Raw genomic sequence first — 24,818 nt, forward strand, 5'->3', positions numbered from 1 at the left:
GTTACAGTATTTCTTGTTGGATTCAAATTGGTTGTATAACTGGATAACAGCGCCCCCTAGTGGCAGATTGACAGAACTGACAGTCTGACTTCAAACAAGCATTTAATAGTAAATTCAGTCACAGACAAAGTGGGTTAAACAGTTTATTGGATTTATTTCTGCTGTTCAGAACTGTTTGTCATCTCTGGCTGACTTTACAATGTGTAAAGAAGAAAAATACTGAAGGGGGAGAAGAAAGAAAAACTACCAACATTAATCAAACTCTTAAAAACATAATTGGCCTATGCACAACTTATCATAACCTGTCCACCCCACCCTCCCCTATGGGAAAATTAAAGTAAAAAAAAAAAAAAAAAAACACCCTTGCCGAATACTAAAATGTATCAAATGGGGCAATTTTAAATTTAAAAACAAACATACGGGGACTAACTGCTAGTTTAAGAAATTTAAAGAAAAAAATATGTAGATAGTTGCAATTACATAGAAGGGGAGATACAAGGGAAATAATACCACACCTGCATGTTTTTTAGGAGGCAACAGTAAACTAAAAGCTGGGTGCAGCAGATTCTCACAAACCAGCCACCACTCATTTCACATGCCGCAGTCCGTCCTAAAACTGGGTGATTTTTTGCATATACAGCTTTCTAAAATAATCACGTTATGATTTAAAATAAGAGCAAAATCATGCAGTTTTAACAAGCCGGTCTGCTGTTTCCAGATCTAATGAAGTGATCAGTTTGAAGGGGTTATCATATCTATATAAAAACAGAAAAACAAAGAGGGGGAAGGACTGTGGATTGAAAACACCAAATCAAGATTCTTGTGCTGTACACAGAAAATTCAAAAGGCCCTGATATGCACCCACTGTATCATGGCGTACTCCAGGATACGTCACAAATGACATCTAGCACCATTCAAAAAAACATTTGTGGAAAAAACAAGAGTGCTTTATACATATCAGAGGCTAACATATTCACATAGCTACAGTGAAATGATGAATATTAAGAGTTTAAACTGCAAGGATGTTACTTCTGATCACAATAAAATGTTGACGTTATGAACAAAGTAATTAAATACAAACACTGAACACAAAATTTTAAGAGGGGAAGATGACAAAATAGAGTCGATCTTGCTACAGAGTAACATGCTATAGTGTTTTTAATATTGGCAGTCAATAAAAAAAAATCCCAAGGGAAAGGCTAGTACTGATATGCATGGCTGGAGAGCTAGAATACATTTCTCTTTTAAGAAGAAACAAAAGGGAAGTCAAATTTGAGATCAACTCGACAGAAGTGTCTCCAGGAAAACAAAATAAAGACGTGGCGTGTTGGTTTCCAGTCTGTAGTAACAGAGAAAGTGTGTAGAATAAATATCTTTTTTTTTTTTTTTTTGCTATTGTCATGTGATCTGATTTCATCTGTGCACAATTGATTTTGTTGTTTTACTTCCGAGCGACCCTGAGAGGTAACGGTTGTACTTGTCTCGTTTTGAGATGAGAATTCGGTGCCATGTTGAAAAGTGGGGCGATGAAGGTTTTTCTTTTCGCCGTGCCACATTTCAGCATACGTGTTTTACTTGGATTCACGATTAATGCGGCAAACAATGAGGCAGATCATTGGGAAGTTTTAGTTCAAACGGTCAAGTATCAATGCACTTTGCCTCACTCGTCTTTCAAAATCAGATTTCATGTTGCAGGCATCTTTTGCAAAGCGTATGTACACCGAGATACTGTGTCAGGCCCAAGCGCTCCCTAAATGCCATGCAAATGCAAATATTAGTGTTCCTTTGGTTACGTAAAAAAATCTACATGCATCTCATCCTTTACAAAAATAAAAGTATAGAAAATTACCGTTAGAAATGATCTGAAAATGCTTCTTCCAATGTAAAAAAAACATCACTTGTCATTAGTAATATATTCATATGTATTAATATCTCATTTATTACCTCCATCATAATTGTATATTAAAACTATAATCAAATATATTCTTTTTTTGTACTTCTCACACAGTGAATTAATTTCTTGAACTGAATAATTGAAGTACTGAATAATTAAGTGTGAGAGGATATTCTGATACCCATGTCCCCCTCAACCCCCCTCCCAACAAGATATCAGGAAAATGTTAAATAGCAAAACCCTTCAAGAAGTGATTTATCTAATTTCCTTCAAGATTTCATCTAGTTTTTCTGATAAATCTGCATAGTGTGTCATAATGTACATGTGCAACGTGTACATTGAATGTTTTTTCTTTTCTTTTACAGGATTTAAACTCTTTAAACTTTAATGAAATGGTATAACCTAATGTTTTTATATTCTCCTAGTTTGGGGTCCCTGTGATGCAGGAAACCTAAGTGCTTTGAAAATGCACAGGCTCGATGAAAAGAATAATCAGGTAGATCATTTGACAGTGGAGGCATACTGCTGTGTGAGACAATATAATACTTGGCCAACCAATCACTTGTTGGCAAATAAATTTACCCTTGAATGCCCTGTGTATAAATTCACAAATCACATTTCTTCATTTTGTTAGTTTAACTGCACATCAGGGATCTAAAAAAACAAAACAACAAAAAAAAAACACCCTCTAACTGACATCTACCTTAACACCCAAAATGCCAAACTGCAAATACATCCCCTCCTAACCAATTTCATTATCTTTTTTTCTCTGAAGTGAGAAATCTGAATCGTACATGTGCTCATAGTCCAAGTACACAAATGGGCGAGATGCGTAGCCAATGCTGAATCAAGCATGTTATACCTCCAGTCATCCAGTCTTTATCTTCCACCTGGTCTCAACACGGTCGGCTTTCACCGACTCCTGCGATGGAAACCTTTTAATGGCGCAGTGGAGAAGGTGCACCTCATTCAGACGATCAAACAGCATTTGGTCTGGCAGTTCATGCTAGGCAGGTGTCAATGGGAAACTGGCCATTTCTCCAAAAACACACAGTCCGTTGAGTCTTCAATACCAAAGCCGTCAAGTACCGGATCCACCCTAAAGCTATTCTGGTGTAACATAACTGAAATATAAAGTCCCAGCAGAGGGGAGATTAATGATTTGTCCCTTCACTCTAAAAACATTATGTCACGTGTCTTTAAAAATCATCAGTTCGGATTAAAAGAGAAAAAAGGCTAGCAGCCAAATTGTTGCAAGTGTTATTTAAAGAAAAAAAAAATTAAAAAGGGAGAAAAATTGTGCATAGTAGCCTGAATCTCCTCCCTGTCCTCTGCATGTCTTGGCACATGACATGGGTGAGGTCTGGTTTTCAAGTCCAAGAGAACCATCGTATGTGAAAATAGTATCTCCAGCCAGCAGGGAGGAGGAATGCACCGGTCGTGTTGTCGTTTTGTGAGGTTATCTTGATTGGAGATCAGCTCCTGCAACACAACATGATAAAAAGATCAATTGTGTTGATTGGCTCATAAATCCAGATTATGTGAAGCGACGTGTGTAAAATCATCTATCGTCTCAAATCACCTCACTGAGATGAGTTCACTAACGCCTGCAAATCTACAGGTGGTGCTCTGCAAAGTTTCTATAACTGAAACAATTAAGTCTATTAATCAATTAGTCAGCAGAAAATAAATCAGCGACAAGCTTGATAATCACTTTGGGGCTCCAACTCACGATTATTTTCAGTATCAAGCGTTTGACCAATTGATTGGAATTGAAAAAATGCTCATCATTCTTTGCCAGAACCAAATGTGACAACTTCCAACTGTCTTATTTTGTCCCACAGTTCAAAACCCAAATATAATTTTTCCTTCCAGAAATGACTTGAACAATTCGATTGATCAAAATTGTGGAAATCAACTTTCAGTCTTCATCATATATGTTGTTTATTGAGCCAAAATGCTCAATAACCTTTTCTGGTTGCAGCCTCTCAAATGTGAGGATTTGCTGCTTTTCTCTGTTTTAATGTTACTTGTTTTATTTCACTGTAAATTGAACAAACTTTGGCTGAGCAGGACGTTTGAAGGCGCCATCTTTGGCTTTGGATATCATGTTTTAGAGACCAAACAATGCCTCAATCAACTGAAATATGGATGAACCAATAATGAAAGTGTAAGCTGTGTGATGAGAGTACCTGGCTAACTTTGTGTGGTCAGCTGAGGAATTAGCTGGGCACCCAGCTGTGAGCCGAGCCCTGTGTGGTGGTGGGGCCTGCGTAGCCTTGGCCTCCAGGCAGTATGGGGTCAAAGTTGAAATCAATGCCATCTCCGTCCATGAGGTCACTGTTGATGATGTAGTCCACGTCACAATCCAGGTTTTCGGTGAACATGTCTATGTCCAAGTCTGTGGGCAGTCGGTCCTGACCGGTCGGGAAGCAGGACGGAGCTCCGAACTGACTCATCCCCTGCAGACTCACGCCGGGATTGGCTGAGGCGACGGGCCCTCCGTGGTGAGAGCCCACGGCTGGCACCGTGGCATGCTGGGCTTTGAGAGCAGAGAGCTGAGATGGGTCCTGAGACATACCTGAGAGGATCATCCCCAATCCCATCTGAGAGTGATGCTGGTGTTGTTGTTGTGGCTGTTGTTGCTGCTGGTGCGGCTGCTGCTGCTGGTGGTGAAGGTGGTGCTGCTGCGGCTGCATCTGAGCCTGCAGTGCCATGGGGGCCACCGTGTTTGGCTCCAGTCCCTTACCCAACAGCAGCTGCTTGGGTTTGGACCTCACACCCACCACAGGTGTACCCAGGCCCATCAGGCCCACGCCTCCAGGACTGGGCATAATGGGATCCACCTGGGTCATCATGACATCACTGGGAGGAGGGGAGTCGGAGGTGAGTAGCGCCTCCAGGCTGGAAGGCACGTGAGTGCTGTAATGGCCGCTCCCACGAGAACCAGAGCTGGACATGGGGTTGAAGAGGGAGTTGCTGAAGGTTGACGGCTCTTTGTTGCTGGGGCCACACTGAGAGATGGAGGCCTGGGTGCCAGTGTGAGCGGAGGCCTGTGGGAGGCTGGATGGCTGCAGCTGATGGAAGGAGGAGAAGCTGGAGCCACGGGGCAGCAGGGTGGAAGCGGAGGGTAGCGGAGTGGGAGGTGCTGGTGGAGCTGTACTGGGACTAGCCCCTCCCTGCTGCCCAGTCATCAAGGTGAGGCCATCGATCAGATCCAGCTCCTCCATGAGGGTCTCGGTGAGGGTTGGGGTCAAGCTGCTGGAGGCGTATCTCCCCAGCAGCGAGTCCTCGGGCAGGTTATCATCGTCCTCCTGTCCGGGCGCGATGGGGGACAGACGACCGCTCAGGGTGCTGGCATTGGAGCTTGTGCGTGGGCGGAAGGTGGTCCACATGTCAGTGTCATCCAGGCTGCCGCGGGAAGAGGGGCTGCTGCTGTTAACCCCCCATTTGGGAAACTGCTGGGACGAGTTAGGGCTGTCGGCGCCCGCTGAACCTGCGTTACCATCACCCTGCAGAGCCCCTCCAGCGCCCCCCAGGCCAGCTGCTCCCGCCTGCTTCTTGGTCTGCTTGGCTCTCATACGGCTCTTCAGCAGTTTGCTGCTGTTGTCCATGGAGGCGGCCCGGCGGCGAGGAGCTTTCCCAGTCTTCCCTCCCTCTGGGTTGAGCATCCACCAGGAGCTCTTGCCTGTCGATTCATTGTGTACCCTCAAGAACTTGTTGTGGAGTGATAAATTGTGGCGAATTGAATTCTGAAAACAAAGAGAAAGAAAAGATTATGAAAAATGTTGGTGACTAATGGGTTTCCTGTCATTAAACATTTCATTCACAGATGAATTACTACTCATAATTAAGACACGGGTACAGCTCGAAATGAATTAATTATTTTGAGAATGAAGAAACTACACTGAGCTACTGATTCAAAAGATGGAAATCTGGACACCCCCAAGAGGCTGCAAATCTGTGGGGTCACAAAGTGAGTCACAGAATGGAAAAAAACCCACTTCTGTTACATATTAACACATATATTTATTTATGTCAGATTTTTCTGTAATCTGCACTTTTTATTGCGATGCACTGAATAATTTCACACCCTTAATTAAGTACCATATATTTTAATTTTCTCTTCTTGTTTTATTATTTTAAAAAAAAAAAGGTAAAAGCTAACAGACAAATTCGAACTGTGACAATGTTTCATGGCAAAAAGCCAAAAAATGTTGGGAACCACTGGCCTAAACCAGTACTACAAAAATATTTACTGAGTGACATTTAGTGCAGATAAGGAAGACATAAACAGAAAAAAAGAAATACATCGACACAAAAAACGCACAATAGGACAATTAAAGACATTATCAATACTGGTACAGTTTATGAATGAAAAGTAAGAAATGTCATGATCATGCAGTCAAAAATTTAAGGAGGTGATTTTTTTATACCTAGAAAAGAAAAATAACATCATATACTCTCAGATTTAAAGTTCCTCTGAAAGAATAGGATGCTCATCTGCACAGCAGTGCTCTATGCTGCAGCATGAATTGGAAAACTACTAATCCCTGACTCAGGACATTTAAAGCATTAGAGCCCACCTTGTAAAGACGGATGAACACCACCCACACTCTCACCTTCCAGCCAGCTGAGCTGTTGCTGTCTCCTTTGTCTCTGAAGTAAGGCACCGTCTTCACCATCCATTCATAGATCTGCGCCAGGGTCAGCCTTTTCTCAGGTGAATTCTCGATGGCCTGGCTAATCAGATCAGCGTAGCTCTGGTTCCCCCACGCGTTGCGCCTGGATGATCCTTTGCGGGGCGTCGCGCCGGCTCCACCCACGCCGGCCACGACCCCGCCCTCGGCCGCCGCCGTAGCCTTCTCGGGCTCGGACGTGATTTGCTGCGGCTCGGGCTTGTCCTCGTCGGCGGGCGGGGTCCCGGCGGCGGACTCGGTGCCATCCGCGCCCTCCGGTTTGACAGCCGCGATGTCGGGTCTCGGCAGGGGCCACGTGCAGGAGCGGGGTCTGCTCTGCGGCTCGAAATCTGGGTCAATTGGGGGCATCGACGACTCCTCCATGGTGGTCCTGTGATTTTCCGCTCAGCCAAAAAAAAAGATGGGACCACTTAAAACATCTACCTATAAAAATTTAAAGACAACTCTGAGCGGATGATGCGTTAAAATAAAACTTCCTGACACAAAAACAATATGCTTCACCCGCTGCGGGGGTGTAAACACAGGGGCCGAGCAAAGAGACGTAATAATCTGGACACACCAATAGCCTCGGTTAATCCTCAGATTGGAGATTAGGGAACCCAAATAATCTCCTTAATAGTAACTATCATAAACCTTCCGATTTATATAGAATGAAGGAGGGCTGGGATGAGCGTCCCTTTGTTTGAATGAAATAAAAACAAAAGTGGCAATAAGCACCAAAACATCTGGATCTACACAGGTTTGGGCTCCCCTGAAAATGAATGACACAATCTTAAAGGTAGATGGGTATAAAATGACGCCATTCCCGTCATTAAACACTCAATTTAAATATTTGTCAAAGATTAAATGTTGTACAGACACACTTTTAACTGCTTTTCAAGATGTAAAAAATGAAATATTGCAAGAATAAATCAAAATAACGGATTATTTCGTACCAAATTAGTCGAATTGTACATAATTCATTATGTAAAACATTCAACCTCGGGATATTTCGTGCTGTAAAACTATGCCGACTACAAACAAGGATTAGCCGGCTACTGTTACAAAAGGAGCTTCTCAGGAGAGCCCCTGTCCGTCTCCACTTGTAAACAACGTGATGTCTGGGCGCACCACAAGCCACAAAACCCCGACCCAAACTTTTTTAAATCAAGTCTTCAAATGATCCCCAAACAGTGACAAATCGGGCCGGTTAAGTCAAAGCAACGTGTAAAAACGTACAGCGGCTGATTGTCCAAGCAACGGGTTTGTTCGCCAAGTGCCAGAAAAGTGTAAAAAAAACCGTAGTGAGACGCTGGACGCCGTCTCGTTGGCCTGTATGTAAAAGCCGCTGGAACTAAACAACCACCGAAATCTCACACGAAGGAAGAGGAAAGAGAGAGCGGGTCTGGGTAGCGGTTAAATAGTGTTAAAGTAAGAAAAAAAGGGCGACGATGAGAGAAATGTATGTGAAAAAAGTCCGTGCTTCAGGTCTGCACGATCCGCCACATTGCGGCCAGGCGCATGTCACCATCTGCCATGTTTCTCCACACTCCTGCCGCGGCACACGATGCTCGAAGAAGCGGTTATAAAAGCCTCTCTGACGAGGCCCGGAGCTCAGCCGACCTCCGCCCCGCGGTCTCGTAAACGAACTACAAAGCGAATTCCCGGGTGTTGGGTGAAGTTGGGTCGTCTCGGAGGTCTGTCGGCTCCCACTCGCCGCACTTTGAAAACAGCACGATAGCCACCGTAACGTTAGCTGGTTAAGCTCCTGCTACTCCAGAGTTTACAATCCGTGAAAAAGTCCGTGAAATGTCTCCAAAAACTTCGTCCAAGTAGCTGTTTTAATTCAGGGATGACTTTTGTATAACTTCTTGTCGTTGTGGCTGTCCAAATATCCACTCCTTCGGGATCTTTTTGACTTGTTTTGTTTTGTTTTGTTTTGACTCGAGGCGAAGACTCCCTTCTGACGTCTGTTTACCACTGTCAGACAACGCGTCCTGCGCCTGCGCGAAGTGGATTTCTGGGAAACCGAGTCATTCATGTGACAGCACAGGCGTAAACAGCGTCTGAGGGAGGCAACATGTACCTGTAATAGTGCATTATGTAACAATCTATGAAAGTGTGCCAAGTCCAGGGTACACTTAAAGTATTTAAGGTATTGCAAGTAAATAGATTACTGATACTTGTAACAGAACACAATAACAACAAAACAACATTAATTACAATGTTAGTTTTATTTCCTCACCTCCTCTACTATATGGGTGGGTTAACAGGGGGCCCCACAGTGAAAAAAAGTCACCAGACCCCTCTAGACCCCCAAAATATCTTGTGCACTCTCTTCTGAACACTGTATATGTCCTGTGTCACATCCAGACAATAAATATGTAGTTTAATCATTCACCCAAAGGCCCAGAAACCATAAACGTCCTCCTAGGCCTGGATATGACCTGGTTTTCATTAATGGCAATGTGATTGAGCATGACTTTGTTTAGTACCATGCAACTTGTGAGCACAATATAAACTAAAACAATTTATTAGGATAATTAAAAGAATTAATAATACTATGACTACTAGGCTACTCAACATTTTGACACAGAGGCCATCATAAAGACAGAGTCACAGGATCTGTGAATAATGCAGGACCCTCCTCAATATTGTGCCTTATCCTTACAAATTCCTATGAAATAATTGCAATTATTGCTTTGATTGATAGTGTAGTTGTGTGCAACTATTTTTTTAGTGTTATTGTTTTCTACATTTTATTTGACTTTATGGTGACAGCACAAGGAACATGACATGCCACAAAGGTCTCCACCCAGACTTGAACTGGTCGGTTTCAGCCACCAGAAGACCCCTGTGGAACTCATTCATATTCAGTTGCCCTGAGGTGTGAGGGTCTGAGGCCCTGCAGCATCATCCCATTTTGTCCTGTTAGGTAATCCAACTGTACTCTACTAGACGGACACATTTTAGAATTTGGGCATGGAAGTTCATTCTTGACCTTGGGGACAACATGTCTGATGAAATAATCTCAACTCAAAGGTCCCCTTTCCAGCTTTCTTGAGAATTTCAACTGCATCTCAGTCTTAATCAGTTCAGTCACACTTGACCCACATAATGAACAATGAATCAGCTCCATTCATTGATGAAGACTGTGAGCTGTGGATGAAATCTCCAACAAAACCAAGTAAGTGAGTTAAGATTATTCTGTCATACATGTGATGATGTCACAGTTTCATTCATAAAAGAGGTGTCTTGGATTCTATTAGTGTCATAAGACATTAACTGAATTCTTTTAACTTGAAATTGTTGCTGAGGTGGGTTATATACATCACCAAAGATATATATACTTTACTTAAGATATATCATACCCCATTAGAAAGAGTCCAGCCCACAGAGGAACAAAATGTCTCAGGACATTTTGTTTTATTGTTTTTTTTTATTGTTAACTTGGTGTTCTTATTTTTTCATCATATAATTTAGACCTGAGTGTTGACTGGAGATTGGCATGTATTTAGGTTATACCACTGAGATTTACAACTTGATTAGATACTGTTGTGGAACAATAATCAAGCTTGACTCTGTTAATTATTGTCATATCATACCAGTGTTTCAGAACTGGCAGGCTTTTCACTGATTTTCTGTGTATGGTCTTTTGTTGTCTGTACATTTGGATGACAAATGTGGTTAATTAGAAAACACTTCAGTCCTCTCTCATCTTATCGTATCTTCAGCAAAGGTTTTCATTATTATTCAGTGATGGGTTTTCTAAGTAAGTGATTCTCATAGAAGTATATTGTACAGTTGATTATATGGTGTTCTGCTTACTTGTGTTGCTCTCTGCTCATCATGTGGAAAAGTAACCCAGTACAGCCTTGTACTGCACTTAAACTTAATCTCTAAAGTTTTCTTTTCAATCCTGCGCAGTTTCTCATTACCCGAGTCATGACTCAGACGAGGCGAGGCACTAACACAGGAAATCATTCCATGTAAATGCTTCTGTGGCTCCAGGTGTCTGATAGCTGCTCTACCATGACTCACCTGATGGCTCATGGGATCAGGATCAGGAATCAGAGAGCATGTACTGTCTGCAGCTTTTTCTATGCTGAGTTTTGCATCCATGTGCCCAAGGCTTTCTGATGTGTGAGCCCAGGAGATATCTGGGCCTTCATCACTGGCTGGATCTTTATCTTTGGAGACCTAGATAGATATCAATAACTTAATGCTTAAAGACAATAGGCAAACACAGAGGTTGTAATTTGTGTTAAAGTAAATACATGCTGTGTCAGTTATAATTCAGTAGTTTAATTTACTTGAGTATCCATCCCATCCTGAACTATTTCTAAACCTTCTGTTTTAATCACCTGGACCACTGCCAAAGTCAGGACTGCACAAGCTTCAAATCTGATAACCTGGTTGAGCAGGAAATGTCACAGTCTCCAAGGAGTTGTCATGGCGATGATCCTCATGACAACAGAGCAAACTTGATATGCTAATGAAGACAGCGATATGGTTCTGGTAAAGCTAGCAAGTGGACCTTAAGTTGGGACTGTTTTGTAAAACCATTATTTCCAAAGTCAAGAACGAACATCCTTGCTTCATCCAGGGACAGTTGTAGTGGTGCTGTTGATTGGACACTAAAGCAATTTAGGAACGAAAAGATTTTTTACAGGATACATTTCGTTATCAGTCTGTCCTCTTACGTGGTGATTCTTGATCCATCTGTTTTGCCAAATCATGATATAATTTGGGGGTTTATTGTGAAATGTACCATGCAAGCCTATTTGCTTCACTAAGCAAAGGAATGTATGAAATCAGTCATCACGTTTCGCAATGAAGACAGTGGCAGCACGTTTTCAATGCAGGTGAAAATGTCATAGACACCGTCTAGACACTTTCTATATTTTTTCTTAAACTGACTGTACATAGGATACCTATTTTCTTCTTTTTTAAACATTTTTGAAATTCTTTTTGTGGTTTGCACAGTTGTAATTTATTGCTCCTTTTGTTCTTATTTGCACCTTTATTGTTCTTGTTCTTCCTATTGTTCTTATTTGCACCCTTATTGTTCTTATTTGCACCTCCATTTGTTTGCACCCCCTTTGTGTGTTCTGAAGAGCTTCTATAAGAGTGAATTTCTCCATTGTGAGATTAATAAAGTCTTATCTAGAGCCACGCTTACTCGTTCTGGACTTCAACTCCCAGAAACGTTTGTGTTCGTTCCTTGTGTTTACAACCAGCTGACATCCGGCGTCTTCCCGTCCATTAGCCACCGATAACCACAGTCAACGAAATTCAACTACACTCGATATTTTCCCCAGGAGAAGCGATTAACACTGATTCGTCAATTCAACTGAATGCAAAATTCCATCATAATCATCAGATGCAGGTGAGGTAGACAGGACACAAATTGCCGTTGCACATTTAGTTAGCCAGCTAGCCCGCAGCTACCCAGCGATAGCAGGATTGTCATAAAATAACACAGCAGCTAATGCTAATTTTAGCAAAAGCCTTACTGTTCGCAGAGCCCTGTTTCGAAATCAGTCATAACGAAACTCGGTGCTAGTTGGTGTGCTCGAGCGAATTCATTATTCTAGTTGTTTTACAACATCAACCGTCTTATTACTACAAGACAGCTAGTTTGTAGTTATGGTTTAATCTAGCTAATATAAGAAACATTAGCCCGCTATCTTAACTAGCTTAACGTTAACTGCTAAAACCTGGAAAGCCTTAAGCTATTAAGATCGCCCCTGTCCTAGCTTGACAAGCTAAGTTTGTTATTTTAATTAGCTAAAAAATGGCTAAGTGAGCCTGTATGCTCACTACTTTCGTGAAATAATCTATCATGTGCATGTTTGACGTTTGAGAGATGATGTTATGCTGTTAGCTGTAACGTTAGCGACATGTTAGCTCGGTGCAAAATGGTTTATGTGCAGTGCAGTTATGGTGCCAGGCTGTGGGAAGCAGCCTCACAGTGTTTGTGTTGTTTGTGTCAGGGCTCTGGCCCCGTCTCCAGCAGCTGAAGCACACCATTCCTGTACTCTCTGCTCCACGTCCACGGCCTTCCTCCTAACTGAGCCATGACCACCCAGAGGGATCTTGATATGGTGAGTAAGTTAAGGGTATGCCTCCTTTTCTGAAGTTATTTTCCAATAGTAACTCAGCAAAGGTGGCAGCCTGGGTTTCCTCTGTGTTCTCTCTGACAAGCTAAGTCTGTCACACCAATTGCTGTTGCATGATATAGAGTCAGTTGATAACATCTGATTATTACAGTGATAACATTAAACAAAGGTTTCCCCAAATTAAAATAATTAAGGGTTTGGGGGTTGGGGTAGGATGGTGGTCATGGATTAGCCAACCTCCACAAACACTAGCTGGGACAGTGGCCGCTGTTCCTGTGAACACCATCTGTCTAATCTCAGTTAAAACGTTGCCCTACTTTCCTTTCAAGGTTTAGACGCCAATTGATTGTACCCTCTTAACAAATCCTGGCCATAGTGCCCCCCACCATAGGAATGGATGGCACTCATTTAGAGACAGATTAGGACTGATAGTAGAAGTTATACAGAGGGTAAGACTTTCTGTTAGTTATGATACCTGGGTGCTGGCTGTCTAACCTGCAAGTATTATCAGAGATAGTAAGATGGAAAATATTTTATGATGGTCAGTCAGGCAATTAGTTGTTTTAATGCAAATGTGAATAATTGGGAAGCATTTAGTGCTTCAGTCTGCAGTCAGTTAATCCAGTGACAGAAAATGAATCTGAAACAAAATAGCTTTTTAATTATTTACATATTTTTTAAAGCAAAATTTCAAATTTGCTGATTTTGACTTCCCAAATTAAAAACTCGTTTTTATAAATTGTAAATTGAGTATGTTTTAGTCTTTGGGCTGTTGGACAGAAAAAACAAGGCATTAGAAGAATTAGAAGAAGAAATTCTGATTATTTTTAGACATTTCTCAAACCAGTCAGTCGCTTCATTGTGAAAATGATCAGCAGATTATTGTCAAGGTTGAAAATTGTTTTTTTTTTTTTTTTTTTTGTTGCAGCCTTTGATACACTAGCACATTTCTATTTGTAGCCCACAATCTTATTGTCATAATAAATATATATATATATATATATATATATATATTTATTTATATTTAGTGTTGACAACTGTTTTATCTAGGACATCTAGGTACATCAGGTAAAAACCCACAGCTAAGCAGAGTGGGATTTAATAGATCATCTCTCTTGGCAGCTACCACGGGGCATTAGTTTTTAGGAAACTTCACCAAAATAAAAAATGGATAAGCTTTTGATACCTCTGTTAACGCTTCACAACAGTGTTTGAAGGATTTCCTTTGGATTGGGCATCCTCGAGGACATTTGTAATGCCGGATGTTGCCATGGGTAACCAGGCAGATTTGACTTTGTTTTTATTTTGTTGGGGATGAAAGGGATAGTGATGGGGACAATGCTTGTTAATGATGACATGGGTATGTAACCCCACATCGAGGTTATTCGGTTCAGAGGGGGGAGGGGAGGGCAGAGGACCACCGAGGGAGGATTGTATTTGTAAACAGATCAGAGAGTGGGGTCATCCCTTCCTGACGTCACACCTCGTGGTTAAATCTCTTTGTTCTCTCCTCTGTGATTTGTGAACCATAGAAAGTTCATGTGCCACCAAGGAGGGCAAATGTTGGGGAAAATGAATCCCATCTGTCAGTTCTGACTCCTCAGTAGAGATGTCCCAGTAGAAAGATTTAGCTGATTTTCTCGCATAAGTAATTGTCTGGAGGAGTGGTATGATTGATTAGAGATGATGGATTAATGGATTGATCAGGAACTGTACTTGCTACAGCATAAACTAGAATAAGGTCCAAAATGCGTCAATAATTCAGGTCAGAGTGAAAATTCTGTCCTGACCATGAGCTGACTTTACATACAGTATAAAATTAAGTGGACAAATGAATAGAAATGTAAAATCATGGCTGCAAATCCTGCTGTATTGATGACTGCTTGAAATCTATGAGGAAGTAGTTAAGTGAGAGAAGACATTAAAATAGTGTACATTATGATAAGAAATACAATATATTTAACCTGAAGAGCCTGCATCATATTTTCCTTTTAACATACACCAACAGTGTTTATGCTTAACCACTCCCTTCAGCAGAGAGCCTGTCAGCGTATTGGTGCCTATATATTGGTGTGGTATCCATTTTAGACATTTCGGCCTCAAAAGGTTGCCTATTAAAATACATCTGTGGTTTGGGGTCAGTGGGCAGGTCTGTGACTCTGTGACTCACAGTTGATTCACTTCCCTGGTGATGCTCCACTGTCCTCAGTGTAAAAGGTCTTTACTTCTTTCATGTTTCTGTGGAATTTTGTCTTCACGTGATTGATTTGGCCAGTCAAAAGTCCTAAAGTATTTTTTCCAAAATATTCCTTGGTTGCCTTGTCTTCATGTTTAGGATTATTGTATCTAAACAGTATCTCCCATACTGTTGTCATGTGATCGCCCTCACACACTGTTAAATCTGAAAATCTGCACTTCAGCATAATAGTCTGTGTTTAAAATCAACACAAAGAAGCTAAACAAATTGTTGTGTTCTCCTGCTGTCATATTATTAATCATTTATAGTTTTACATGTATGACTGTATAAAAGGGCCAATGCAGATTCCTAAATCCAGTGTGATGTCTTCTTCATATCACATTCAGAACAAGAGTTTGTGATACTTTAAAATCTCATAGTAGAATGAGTGTGGATCGTCCCACATGGATTTCCGGATGTTAGACCTTCGAGGCATGTTAAGACAAGCAACTCCCTTTTATTTTTAGTTGTTTTTTTTTTTTAAGAGATTGGATTGTGTAGTTGCCCAGAGGATAACATTTGGAGGAAACCCGACTGTTAAAGACCCCCCCTCCCACACACACACATATGCACAGTCCCCCTCGGGGCTACGCACTGGCCATGTAAATTTAATAACATGGCCCAGAGCTGTCTGGGACACCTGGGGTTATCGCATTAGGCCGACAGCCCGGAGAGGAGCTTGCAGCGCCCTGGAACTAAAGGGCCAGTGTTCCCCCCTCAGCCCCACCCATATCTGTTGTCGTCTCTGGCAACAGGGGCTCACTTCAGTGTAAGCCCTCAGTGAATGAAGTCGGCCAGTCAAAGGGTGGAGATCTGGTGTGGATAAATCTCGTTAGACTGGAATGCCCGTCTCTTCACAGCCTTCTAAAGGTCACCTCATGTCTGAAGAGGTTAGAGGAAGTGGAGGGATTCCACCACAACTAATTAAGAAGAACTGTCATGGAGTGTTGGCTGATACAACATTTCTATGGACTAAGATGAAGCTGTTTTTGTTTGTTGTTGTAGGTGCACCTCCGCCTTATCCTGGTCAGTGGGAAAACACAAGACTTCACTTTCTCCCCGAATGACTCGGCCACAGACATTGCCAAGCATGTGTTTGAGAACTGGCCTGCAGGTAAGTTTTTTTTAAATGATTTTTTTTTTGTATTAAGTTTCAGTTGATATATTTCATAGATTTTATGAAGTTATTCTAAGCTGTCCATCTGTTTCGGTCTCAGTGTTTGCTGACCCATTTATTGGCAGTTTCTGCAGATAATTCTTCATAATGCTAATATGATATTTAATATTAGTATAGTATTAATAATTCATGGGATAAATTGTCCCTTTGCCCTTGCTATGGCAGATTCATTGCTACCATTACTTAAGGTGTGCAATGCAAACCTTGTATACACTGTTTTATATTAAAAGTCAAAATGAACACTGGCTAATTTTAACACAAACTTGGTCAAAAGTGACCAAATGGGTAATAACATAATTACAGCATAGAATAGTAATGATAAACCGTACAATATACACTTACTGCAGATATATTGGTATCAGTTGATGATTTTTGTAACTGTAAAGTATTTGCTTATTCACAATTGTGAAAACAAATGAATATAGCATTCTGCAGCAGGATTTTTATTTATGTGTTCATGTAAAAAAATTACTCTCAGCTGATACACTGTTATCGTTATCTAAACTTGCATTTATCAATATCAGTATTGTCCTCAAAAATCCAGTTAGGGCTGGGATACAGTGAGTGACTTTCACTTGTTTCTGTGCTCTGTGATAGGATGGGAGGAGGAGAGGGTGAGCAGTCCCAGCATACTGCGCCTCATCTTCCAGGGACGCTTCCTTCATGGCAACGTTACCCTTGGAGGTAAGACCACCTCTGAACAAAGACACCTTCACCAAGATAATTCTGACCACAGTGAGCGGCCCCCTTATCTATCTGTCCTACAAAAAACACTCCTGCAGAAAAAGTTTTCCACAAGCGGACCCACAAATGGTTGTATTGGGTCTGTAGGTGTATTATAATTATGCTACACTGTCGAGATGAAGAGCCACAGGTACAACTGCAAGATTGTTATCAAAAATACTCAAATATATATACATATATATCAATAAGTGGCTAGCAATTAAAGGAGAAATAACAAAAAACACAATTTCAAACCTGATGAACACACTCACTTACGCCCTAATTGCACGTTCAGAGCTTAAATTCAGACACAGTAGTATGGTTTAATTCAGTGTCGCAGGAGCAGGTCAAAACTAACACCTCTGTTGTCATAGTGACAGTGGAGGCAAGTTATATCCTTTCAGTCTTCCTGTTGTTGATGCGGTGTGGTAAAAATAAAGTTGGACAGGAAAATAACTTGATTAGGGTTGTAAACTTAAAATGCCAGACCTAGCAAGCTTATACCCACAGTCCAGAGTGTTGTTAATGATACATCTTCTTATTGAACCCTGTCATTTACCTCTGTCACTGTCTTTGCACTCACCACAGCCAATCAGCATCCTTCCTTCCCAGTTTCTTGGATTTTTTCATAGTTACAAGCAAAATATAAACACATAAAAATCCTTAAATGAGGCTAGTCCTACCCCATCTGGCTAATTTGTTATTTGATGCTAGAAAAGGGTGTGTATGACGTTTTAATTGACAGCTAACCGTAACCCGTGGTTGAGGTGGGCGTGTATGTGGGCTGGACCTTGATACTGCAGGTCCACACCCCGATCACTACTCTCCAGACTCTTTCTCCAAATGATGTCGCCAGTGCACGGTGGCAGCGCCCGTATCTGGGATATTTCCGCTTCATTTTTGCACAGTGGGAGGAAGTGGAGACACATTATCCATCTTTATTTACAGTCTGGACTGCACCATAACAGCCCTCGCGGGTCAGCTCATCTGGAATTTTCCAGAACTCTTAAGACTGCCAATCTGAGTTTCGCGGAAGTCTTATCCTTTTTATAACCTCACAGTTGTTTGTCTGAAATCTTAATCACAGACACGAATCATTCATCGTATAATAATCGTTTTCATAGGATTTGCTACCATAGGATCATACTGTAAAATATAGCTGACAAATAACAAATCATTTCTCTGTTCAAAGCTCTAAAGTTGCCACCAGGCCGAACAACCGTCATGCACTTGGTTGCCAGAGAGACTCTTCCAGAGCCCAACTCTCATGGTGAGGATCTTTTTTTTTTGCCTCCAACATACAGGACCAGATATCGTGGGAACATGGTAGCTATAGGCCTGCAAACTGCAGAGACAAAGCTGAAGTAGTTAAGCTCACTTTGGACAATGTTTCATTACTGAAGCTCATTGAAAGGGCAACATTTGTAGCTATGTAACTACTTGCATATTCAATTACACAGGTCAGAAAAAATAAGTTGATTTTATCAACATCACCAAGCTGTTTTTGTTTGAGCCTTCACATACATCATCATGCAGCAGGGCTTTTGTTGCTTCTGCTGCTAACTGCAACCTCATCCCACACACAGACCGTCTGCAGAACGAGTCGTGCTTTCTTCTACTTTCAGACAGTTTTTTTAATCTCACATCGTGTCTCTGCTGTCATGTCTTTGCAGGTCAAAGGAACAGAGAAAAAACCACAGAGAGCAACTGCTGCCTCCTCTTGTAAAGCGACAGAAATGCCCCTCCTACCCTCTACCTTAACCTCACACACACACACACACACACACACACACACACACACACATATATATAAATACACCCTGTTCTCTCCTGCCTGTCATCCTGTCAGCTGTGGATTTGGAATAAATCACAGGAAGTCTGGTTGGGGCCGTCAGCCGCTTTGATTGAACACACGTCCAATCTGAGTCTTTTTTTGTGCCAATATAGCCATTTTTTGCCCCCCAAGCTTTTACTGTATCGGCATAAGTTGCTGTCGTTATTCCTCTTTTATTTTGAAGATCATTACGTTAAACAGTATCTACGCTCCCTTGCAGGCCTGTCCGCTGCTGGACAAGCCTTAAAGAGCCGTCATACGTACTCAAAAAGACCCAGGAACTCTTTGCTCTTCATGGACACAGAATTGCTCTAAAGGATGTGTGGGCTTTTACCCTTCCCTACTAGTCACATAGATGTTTCCCCAGATCTTACTGAATGGTGTTAACCCTCTCATTGCACTTAACCAGTCTGTTAATTCAGAGGTGTTTATTGTGTTTCATCGTCATCATCTTTTCCCCAATCGCTGTTTTTTTGTTTTCTTTTCTTTTGGTCAGAGGAACAGACTTAAACTCCCCACATGGTAGAAAATGTGCCATCCTCCTCATCAGACTGTTTCTGCCTCTTATTAACTGAACCGTTTGGTCTGTATCAGCACCAGTGGCGTTCGTGCCATTATCTTACACGTGTTTGTTCCTGGCAAAGGACTAACGGTGAAAAGACTTTCCAGCGAGGCTCATAAGGATGGAGTCGGAGGATTTGGCGGATGGCTCGTGTGCCATCAGGCCTCGCGCTCGCACCTCTGGCTTTGACTTAAAGGACTAGACTGTCGATGCTCCCTCATAACAGGAGCCAACACGGCGGGCCAGTTTAATGCAGACAGAAGAAGCGGTTGAAGATGAGAGGGAGAAGCGTCGTCGCTGTGAGAGCCCCCTCTACTGGACACTTGGAACGAGGCAGGGGGAGAGTTTCTCCCACTTGGATGAAGAGTTAAAAGGAAGATTTTGGTGGTGTTTCACCTCCTTTTCATTTGGATGCTGTCCTTACTTCTTGTTTGCCTTTTATCGTGGAATTCAGTAATATCATTAATATTGAAATTTAAATATATCAATTTTTATCTTGTGTATAGGTATTTGTTCAATTTTAGTGTGGGTGAGTTTGTGTGTGAGTGTGTCTGAGGGTGTGTGATGCACGTGGCATACTGTATGAGGACTAGTGAGGGCATGTGGTCTTTAAAAAAAAGAGTGCACTGGGAGTGTTGATGGGCTGCGGTTTCTCAGAAACAGTCGGAAACCTTTTGATTCCTTCCATTGAGTGTCCTTTGGTTTGTGTTTTGTCAATCAGTGTCACTGCTATGAAGTTTAGCTCAGTCTGAATAAATGTAAAAACTAAAAATGCAATGTGGTCTACATAAAAGCTTGTATTATAAATTAATAAATCTTTAAATAAGGCAACTTCTTTTGATTCCTTTTTGCTGTTTCTCAGTGAAACATAAGACAGAAATTGTGGCTAGGATTACAGCTAATGATAGCTGTATAGAAGAACTCTGATTGATGATTTAGGTCTCATGGTTTTGCTACAAAACATCTCCATTATTAAGTCTCATACTGGCTCCAAAGTAGTTATGATGTGACAAAATCCTCTCAGACATGTCTTAAACTGAGACTTGATATGAGTACAGAGAGACGCTCCAGTGTGAAACTGTACTCCTGTTTCATTCTGCACAGTGAAGCTCAAACATCCAAGTGAAGTAACGGAAGGCAAAACACATTTTTGAATGGAGCGGACTTTGGTCACTTTTAGGAACCCTAAAACCTGATCAGAATTAGCATGTAGCATGTAGCTGAGACGCAGCTGATACAAACTACATGTAGCTTGACAAAAAAAAAAAAAATCTTAGCACAAAGATCCACTCACTTTCAGCCACATTTGAAGCCTTTATCAGTGGTTGGAAGTTGCTCAGTTGTCATGGAGATAAAAAAGTATGGATTTTCAGTCACATGATGGCAGGTGATCACAACCGGTCAAGAATCAGTAGAAAACAGTACTAATTATACCTAAGCTAAGCTAAGAATTTGACATGTCATACTAATGACTAAACTACATGTAGTTTTATGTATATACCTCTAGGTGGCAGTGTTCCTCTGTAAGCCTTATTAGTGAGGGCTGATGTGGATGAAAGCATTTATCTTTATTTTGGCTGTATCCTAAAACAGAGATAGAAGTTAAAGAAGCACAGTAATTACATTATTTTTGACTACTGTTCCAAAATATACCACTTACTATTTACAAGTTGAGTGTTGTGGAGCACCTGACGGAAACGCCTTAAGAGACTGAAGCTTAAAAGAAATCGAATATATTTGTAGACAGTTTGATGATACATGCAGACAGAGGACTACAGCTGAAGTGGTCTTTCTGTTGTTAGAACTGGGTCATAGCTTTCTGTTGGGCTGACTTTCAGCAGCTTCCCGTCTGCCTCAGGAATCTGCTCCTGACGTGTAGCTGCAAGAAGTCCAGGTTTCCAGTTGACACTGGCAGTGTACCTTTGGAAAAGTGCAGTCAACCCACATCTTTCTCAATACAGGCCTCCTGTTCTTCCCAACCTGTTATTGTGTTGAAACAGCTTGTCATTCTACATCGCTTCATATTTTCCGCTTGCTCTTATCTGAACTGTTTGACAGGCTTTTTAAAGTAATGTCTAAACAGGAGCGTCCAGCTGACCTCAGAGGTGATCAGCAGTGTTTAAATAAGAGTCCAGGGAGGCACTCTGTTGAAATCTACGCTACTTAAGCCCACCGCATTCAGAGCTGCTGCAGGAGGAATTGCTTTCTGCGGTCAACATGACTCAAAGCACGCGTGCAGCCAGTTTCTCGGGGTGTGTTGCAGTGGGCTGTGGTCCAACAAGTGTTCACTACTGGTCTGTCTGTCCCTGGAGGGCAGTCTGCACTCTCAGCTGCTTTACCTCCCCTTGTCCTGATATGGGGGGGGGGCTTAACTCCCACTTTGGCTGCAGTTTAGGCTGGAAGAATCCTACTCAAGTGTAAGTACTGCTGCATGAGTTGGGATAGTCTGGGTCAAACAAACAAAAAAGATATAATAGGTTAATTGGTGAGCTTTAGAATTGCTTGTAGACTGAGTTTGTTACTCTTGAACAGTACCAGGCTAGCTGTTTCTAGTCTTTGTGCTAAGCTAAGCTAACCGGCAGCTGGCTCTAGCTTCATTTTTAGCATACACACATCAGAGTTACTTCCCTTTACAAGAAAGCAAATAATTCCTGTGATATCAAACTGTTCCTTTAAAGGCACAATATGGAATAAATTTAGTTCAAACATTCAAAAACTAAAATTATCAACAGAATGTGAAGAAATAAGAGTTTTGATGTTATGTTGAAGACATTTAAGTACTCTGAAGTTGGCATGCTAACTAGCTAGCTACGGCCCATCCTGTCTTATAATACAACTTTGTACCTCCAGTATAGTCTGATGGTCCTGGTTGAAGCCACAATAAATCACCTTGGGTTGGATTCCCTGTTGTCAAACTGGCCTCTCAGCCTCAGAAGCTGTGTTTGGTCTGGTCCTGTTCACCGATAACCTGCCGAGTTCCTTTGCCCGCTCATCCATCTTCTGGTGCACATTCCACCGCTCCCCGCCAGCGTTCCCCCCAGGTCCCTTGCGTTCCGGGCCTGGAAATCTCCTCCTCCTGGTGGTCCAAAGCTCCTGTGCTAGCTGTGTTAACAACACCAACACTCGCCTGGTGCTCCAAGCTCCCAGTCCAGGCAGACTCAGCTAACGGGACTGCTAGCTGCACGGCTAACTTTGCTAACAAGCTAATTGCAGCTACAGCAAGCAGCAGTTACTGGTGATATGCTTTTTGGAGCATGGATTCAACAGGTGGAGTCCTTAGATATTGCACCTTTAATTGCAGACTCTGTTCAGTGCAGTTTCAGGAGTCTACTGACTGATTTTCAGACTGTGCAAAAATGAATAAAATCCACTTAATGGAATGTAGAACAACGGTACAAAAAATACAATTAAAATGCTCAGAACAAACATGATTTGTGATTAAGGAGCAAAACTTTGGTAGCATCTCATAAAGATCTTATTCTGTCTGTATGTTCACTGCTCCGCTGCTCTCTGTGTAAGCAGGTTCAGGGTTTCCAGCAGATTGATTAAACTAAAGTAAGTGAATGGCTGAGTCAACAGGGAGTTGTGATATATGTGCTGTTTTCTGTTATGCCACTTAGCTCTCCAGATCCCTTTTTCCTTTCACTGCATCTGACCATTTTCTTATCTGCCAGTTGCTCTTATATTAAAACCAGCTGTGAACACACACACACACAAAGGCGAGCACAGGAGAAGGAGGCTAACTAATACCACTGGCCCTCGTCTTGTCATGTTAAATTATAGGAATCAGAAATTAAAGAAAGAAAGAAATTAAGAACTAAAAACAGAAAGTTACCAGATAGGCCGCTTCTTCATTCAGTATTCATGATGGAGTGTGAATGTGCGGTCATGACTCTGCATGTGTGTTATCATGTGTGCATTCCTTTCAGTCTATTTTTCCACACCAGAGGTCTGCCAGTGGCATGAAATGAAAGAGTTCAGTAGGCCAGTGTGAAAACATACACACTCATGCAGGGGTTGAATTAACCCAGCGGGGTGTTCGCAAATGAGCAGCTTTCACGCTGACTCCAGAAGCTGCTGCTGTCTCTCTTCATCTCCAGACCTCCTTTCTTCTCCTAATTGGGAAAACGACACTGGTTTATGTGGCTCTTTGTTTCCAGATGAAGGGATCATAACCAGGGAGGGCCGGGGACGTGGACTTTTGACCAGGTGTGTGTTTGTGTGTTTGTAGAGGAGGTGGAAGTGTTTCCATTACCAAGCTGTAACAGAGGCGCGCAGGACTGAGGGCGAGGTCAGTTAACCTCGTTTTATTTGATCGTTTATGTTACCAGATGCTCCCCAGTTCCTTGTAACGTGTCGGTCTAAAGGGTCACAGCTTTTACAACAATATCAGCTTTGTGCACGAAAGACATGGGATGAAAAGTCCAGGGCGTACTCATAAGATGAAGACCTGAATGTTTCTCAGCATTGCTGTGGGAGAGGGATGGAAGATTTATAGCTGAGTCCTCCGATGACTTCTGTGAACAGGAAAAGACCAAACCTTCATGTGTTTTTATGTTAAAATCATGAAGAATTAGATATTACTTCACCACCTCAACAATAGAATATTCTAGCTTCTTTCTGTGCTCCAGCCAACATCTCTGTAACCAGCACAGAGACTCAGGATGGTGACCTCTGACCTCTGACCTCTGTACATCCTTGGTCTTTTCTTTCGCAAACTTCTGCACTGTCCTGCACATTGCATATTTGCAAATGTCACATATGTACATTTTTACATTTGTATACATTTATACATATGATTTTTAGCTTCAATTTTTATCCTTTATGTTTTTTCTATTCCTTATTTTTCAGACTTTAAGCACAACCTTAGGGGAACACCACATTGCATTTAACGACACATATTCCTTGTGTATGTGACAAATGAGCCTTTGAATCCTTGAATCCTGTCTTTTAAACCCAAATAATTGAGCCACAAACACCATTCATTTGAGCAACATCACATATGTTGTGTTTGTGTATAATTACGCAATTTAAATGCATCTTAAAATCACCTTTAAAGATCAATTGAAGGGTGTTGGTCTTGGTTTTGTTAGCAAGGTAAAGTATTTGTAAAGAAAGCATCAGTCATTCGTCATTGTAATCAATCCAAACACCATGTGTAACCATGTGAGAATGGTGTGTAATAGTGAAAGTGTTGCCTCTAAAGTACAATGAAAAACCTTCTCAAGTCATAAGTCTTAGTGTCTTTTTAATAATATGACAAACCGCAAAAACATCTCATCTGCTCCAGTCTCAGAAAATTCATCCTAGTTTCTTTTAATGCACATTATTATTACTCTATTTTCGCAAAGGCAGCACCTTAATGCACCGTATTAAAGAAGAAAACACTCAGCATTTATGCTTGCAGCCCCTGCAGGTAAAAACTACCTTCAGTTTTAGGAAACAAGTAAACTACAACCAAAAACTGCAGGCGTTCTTCCTGTTGCACAAACAAAAGCATCCAGTGAGGTTCACATTTGCATGTTTTATCAGCTTTTCTGTGTCTTCCTGTTGACTTTTTCTGTCTCACTTGAATGATAAGTTAATGTGGT

General features: G+C 41.6%; 2 protein-coding genes across 2 annotated transcripts; one reads left to right on the forward strand and one right to left on the reverse strand.

Annotated features, from left to right (window-relative positions):
• Nucleotides 1-1,350: 1,350 nt before the first annotated feature.
• foxo4 (forkhead box O4) lies at nucleotides 1,351-8,546 on the reverse strand. Its single transcript, XM_041944299.1, has 3 exons — nucleotides 6,517-8,546; nucleotides 4,087-5,646; nucleotides 1,351-3,376 (listed from the first exon to the last, which is right to left on the reverse strand). Exons 1-2 carry the CDS (start codon nucleotides 6,955-6,957, stop codon nucleotides 4,117-4,119), a joined length of 1,971 nt encoding a protein of 656 aa, XP_041800233.1. The 5' UTR covers nucleotides 6,958-8,546; the 3' UTR covers nucleotides 1,351-3,376; nucleotides 4,087-4,116.
• Nucleotides 8,547-11,826: 3,280 nt separating this feature from the next.
• ubl3b (ubiquitin-like 3b) lies at nucleotides 11,827-20,050 on the forward strand. The gene is made up of 6 exons (XM_041944092.1): nucleotides 11,827-11,962; nucleotides 12,570-12,680; nucleotides 15,937-16,045; nucleotides 16,706-16,792; nucleotides 18,024-18,101; nucleotides 18,505-20,050. Exons 2-6 carry the CDS (start codon nucleotides 12,654-12,656, stop codon nucleotides 18,555-18,557), a joined length of 354 nt encoding a protein of 117 aa, XP_041800026.1. The 5' UTR covers nucleotides 11,827-11,962; nucleotides 12,570-12,653; the 3' UTR covers nucleotides 18,558-20,050.
• Nucleotides 20,051-24,818: the final 4,768 nt, after the last annotated feature.

This window comes from Chelmon rostratus, chromosome 9 (assembly GCF_017976325.1).
Source record: "Chelmon rostratus isolate fCheRos1 chromosome 9, fCheRos1.pri, whole genome shotgun sequence".
In the NCBI taxonomy this organism is placed as follows: domain Eukaryota; kingdom Metazoa; phylum Chordata; class Actinopteri; order Chaetodontiformes; family Chaetodontidae; genus Chelmon; species Chelmon rostratus.

Coding starts and splice junctions, on each gene's coding strand:
- foxo4 (XM_041944299.1), bottom strand. CDS start 6,957: ATGGAGGAGTCGTCGATGCCCCCAATTGACCCAGATTTCGAGCCGCAG. Junction 5,647..6,516: donor ACAGCTCAGCTGGCTGGAAG/GTGAGAGTGTGG, acceptor CTTTGTTTTCAG/AATTCAATTCGCCACAATTT.
- ubl3b (XM_041944092.1), top strand. CDS start 12,654: ATGACCACCCAGAGGGATCTTGATATG. Junction 12,681..15,936: donor CCCAGAGGGATCTTGATATG/GTGAGTAAGTTA, acceptor TTGTTGTTGTAG/GTGCACCTCCGCCTTATCCT. Junction 16,046..16,705: donor GTTTGAGAACTGGCCTGCAG/GTAAGTTTTTTT, acceptor GCTCTGTGATAG/GATGGGAGGAGGAGAGGGTG.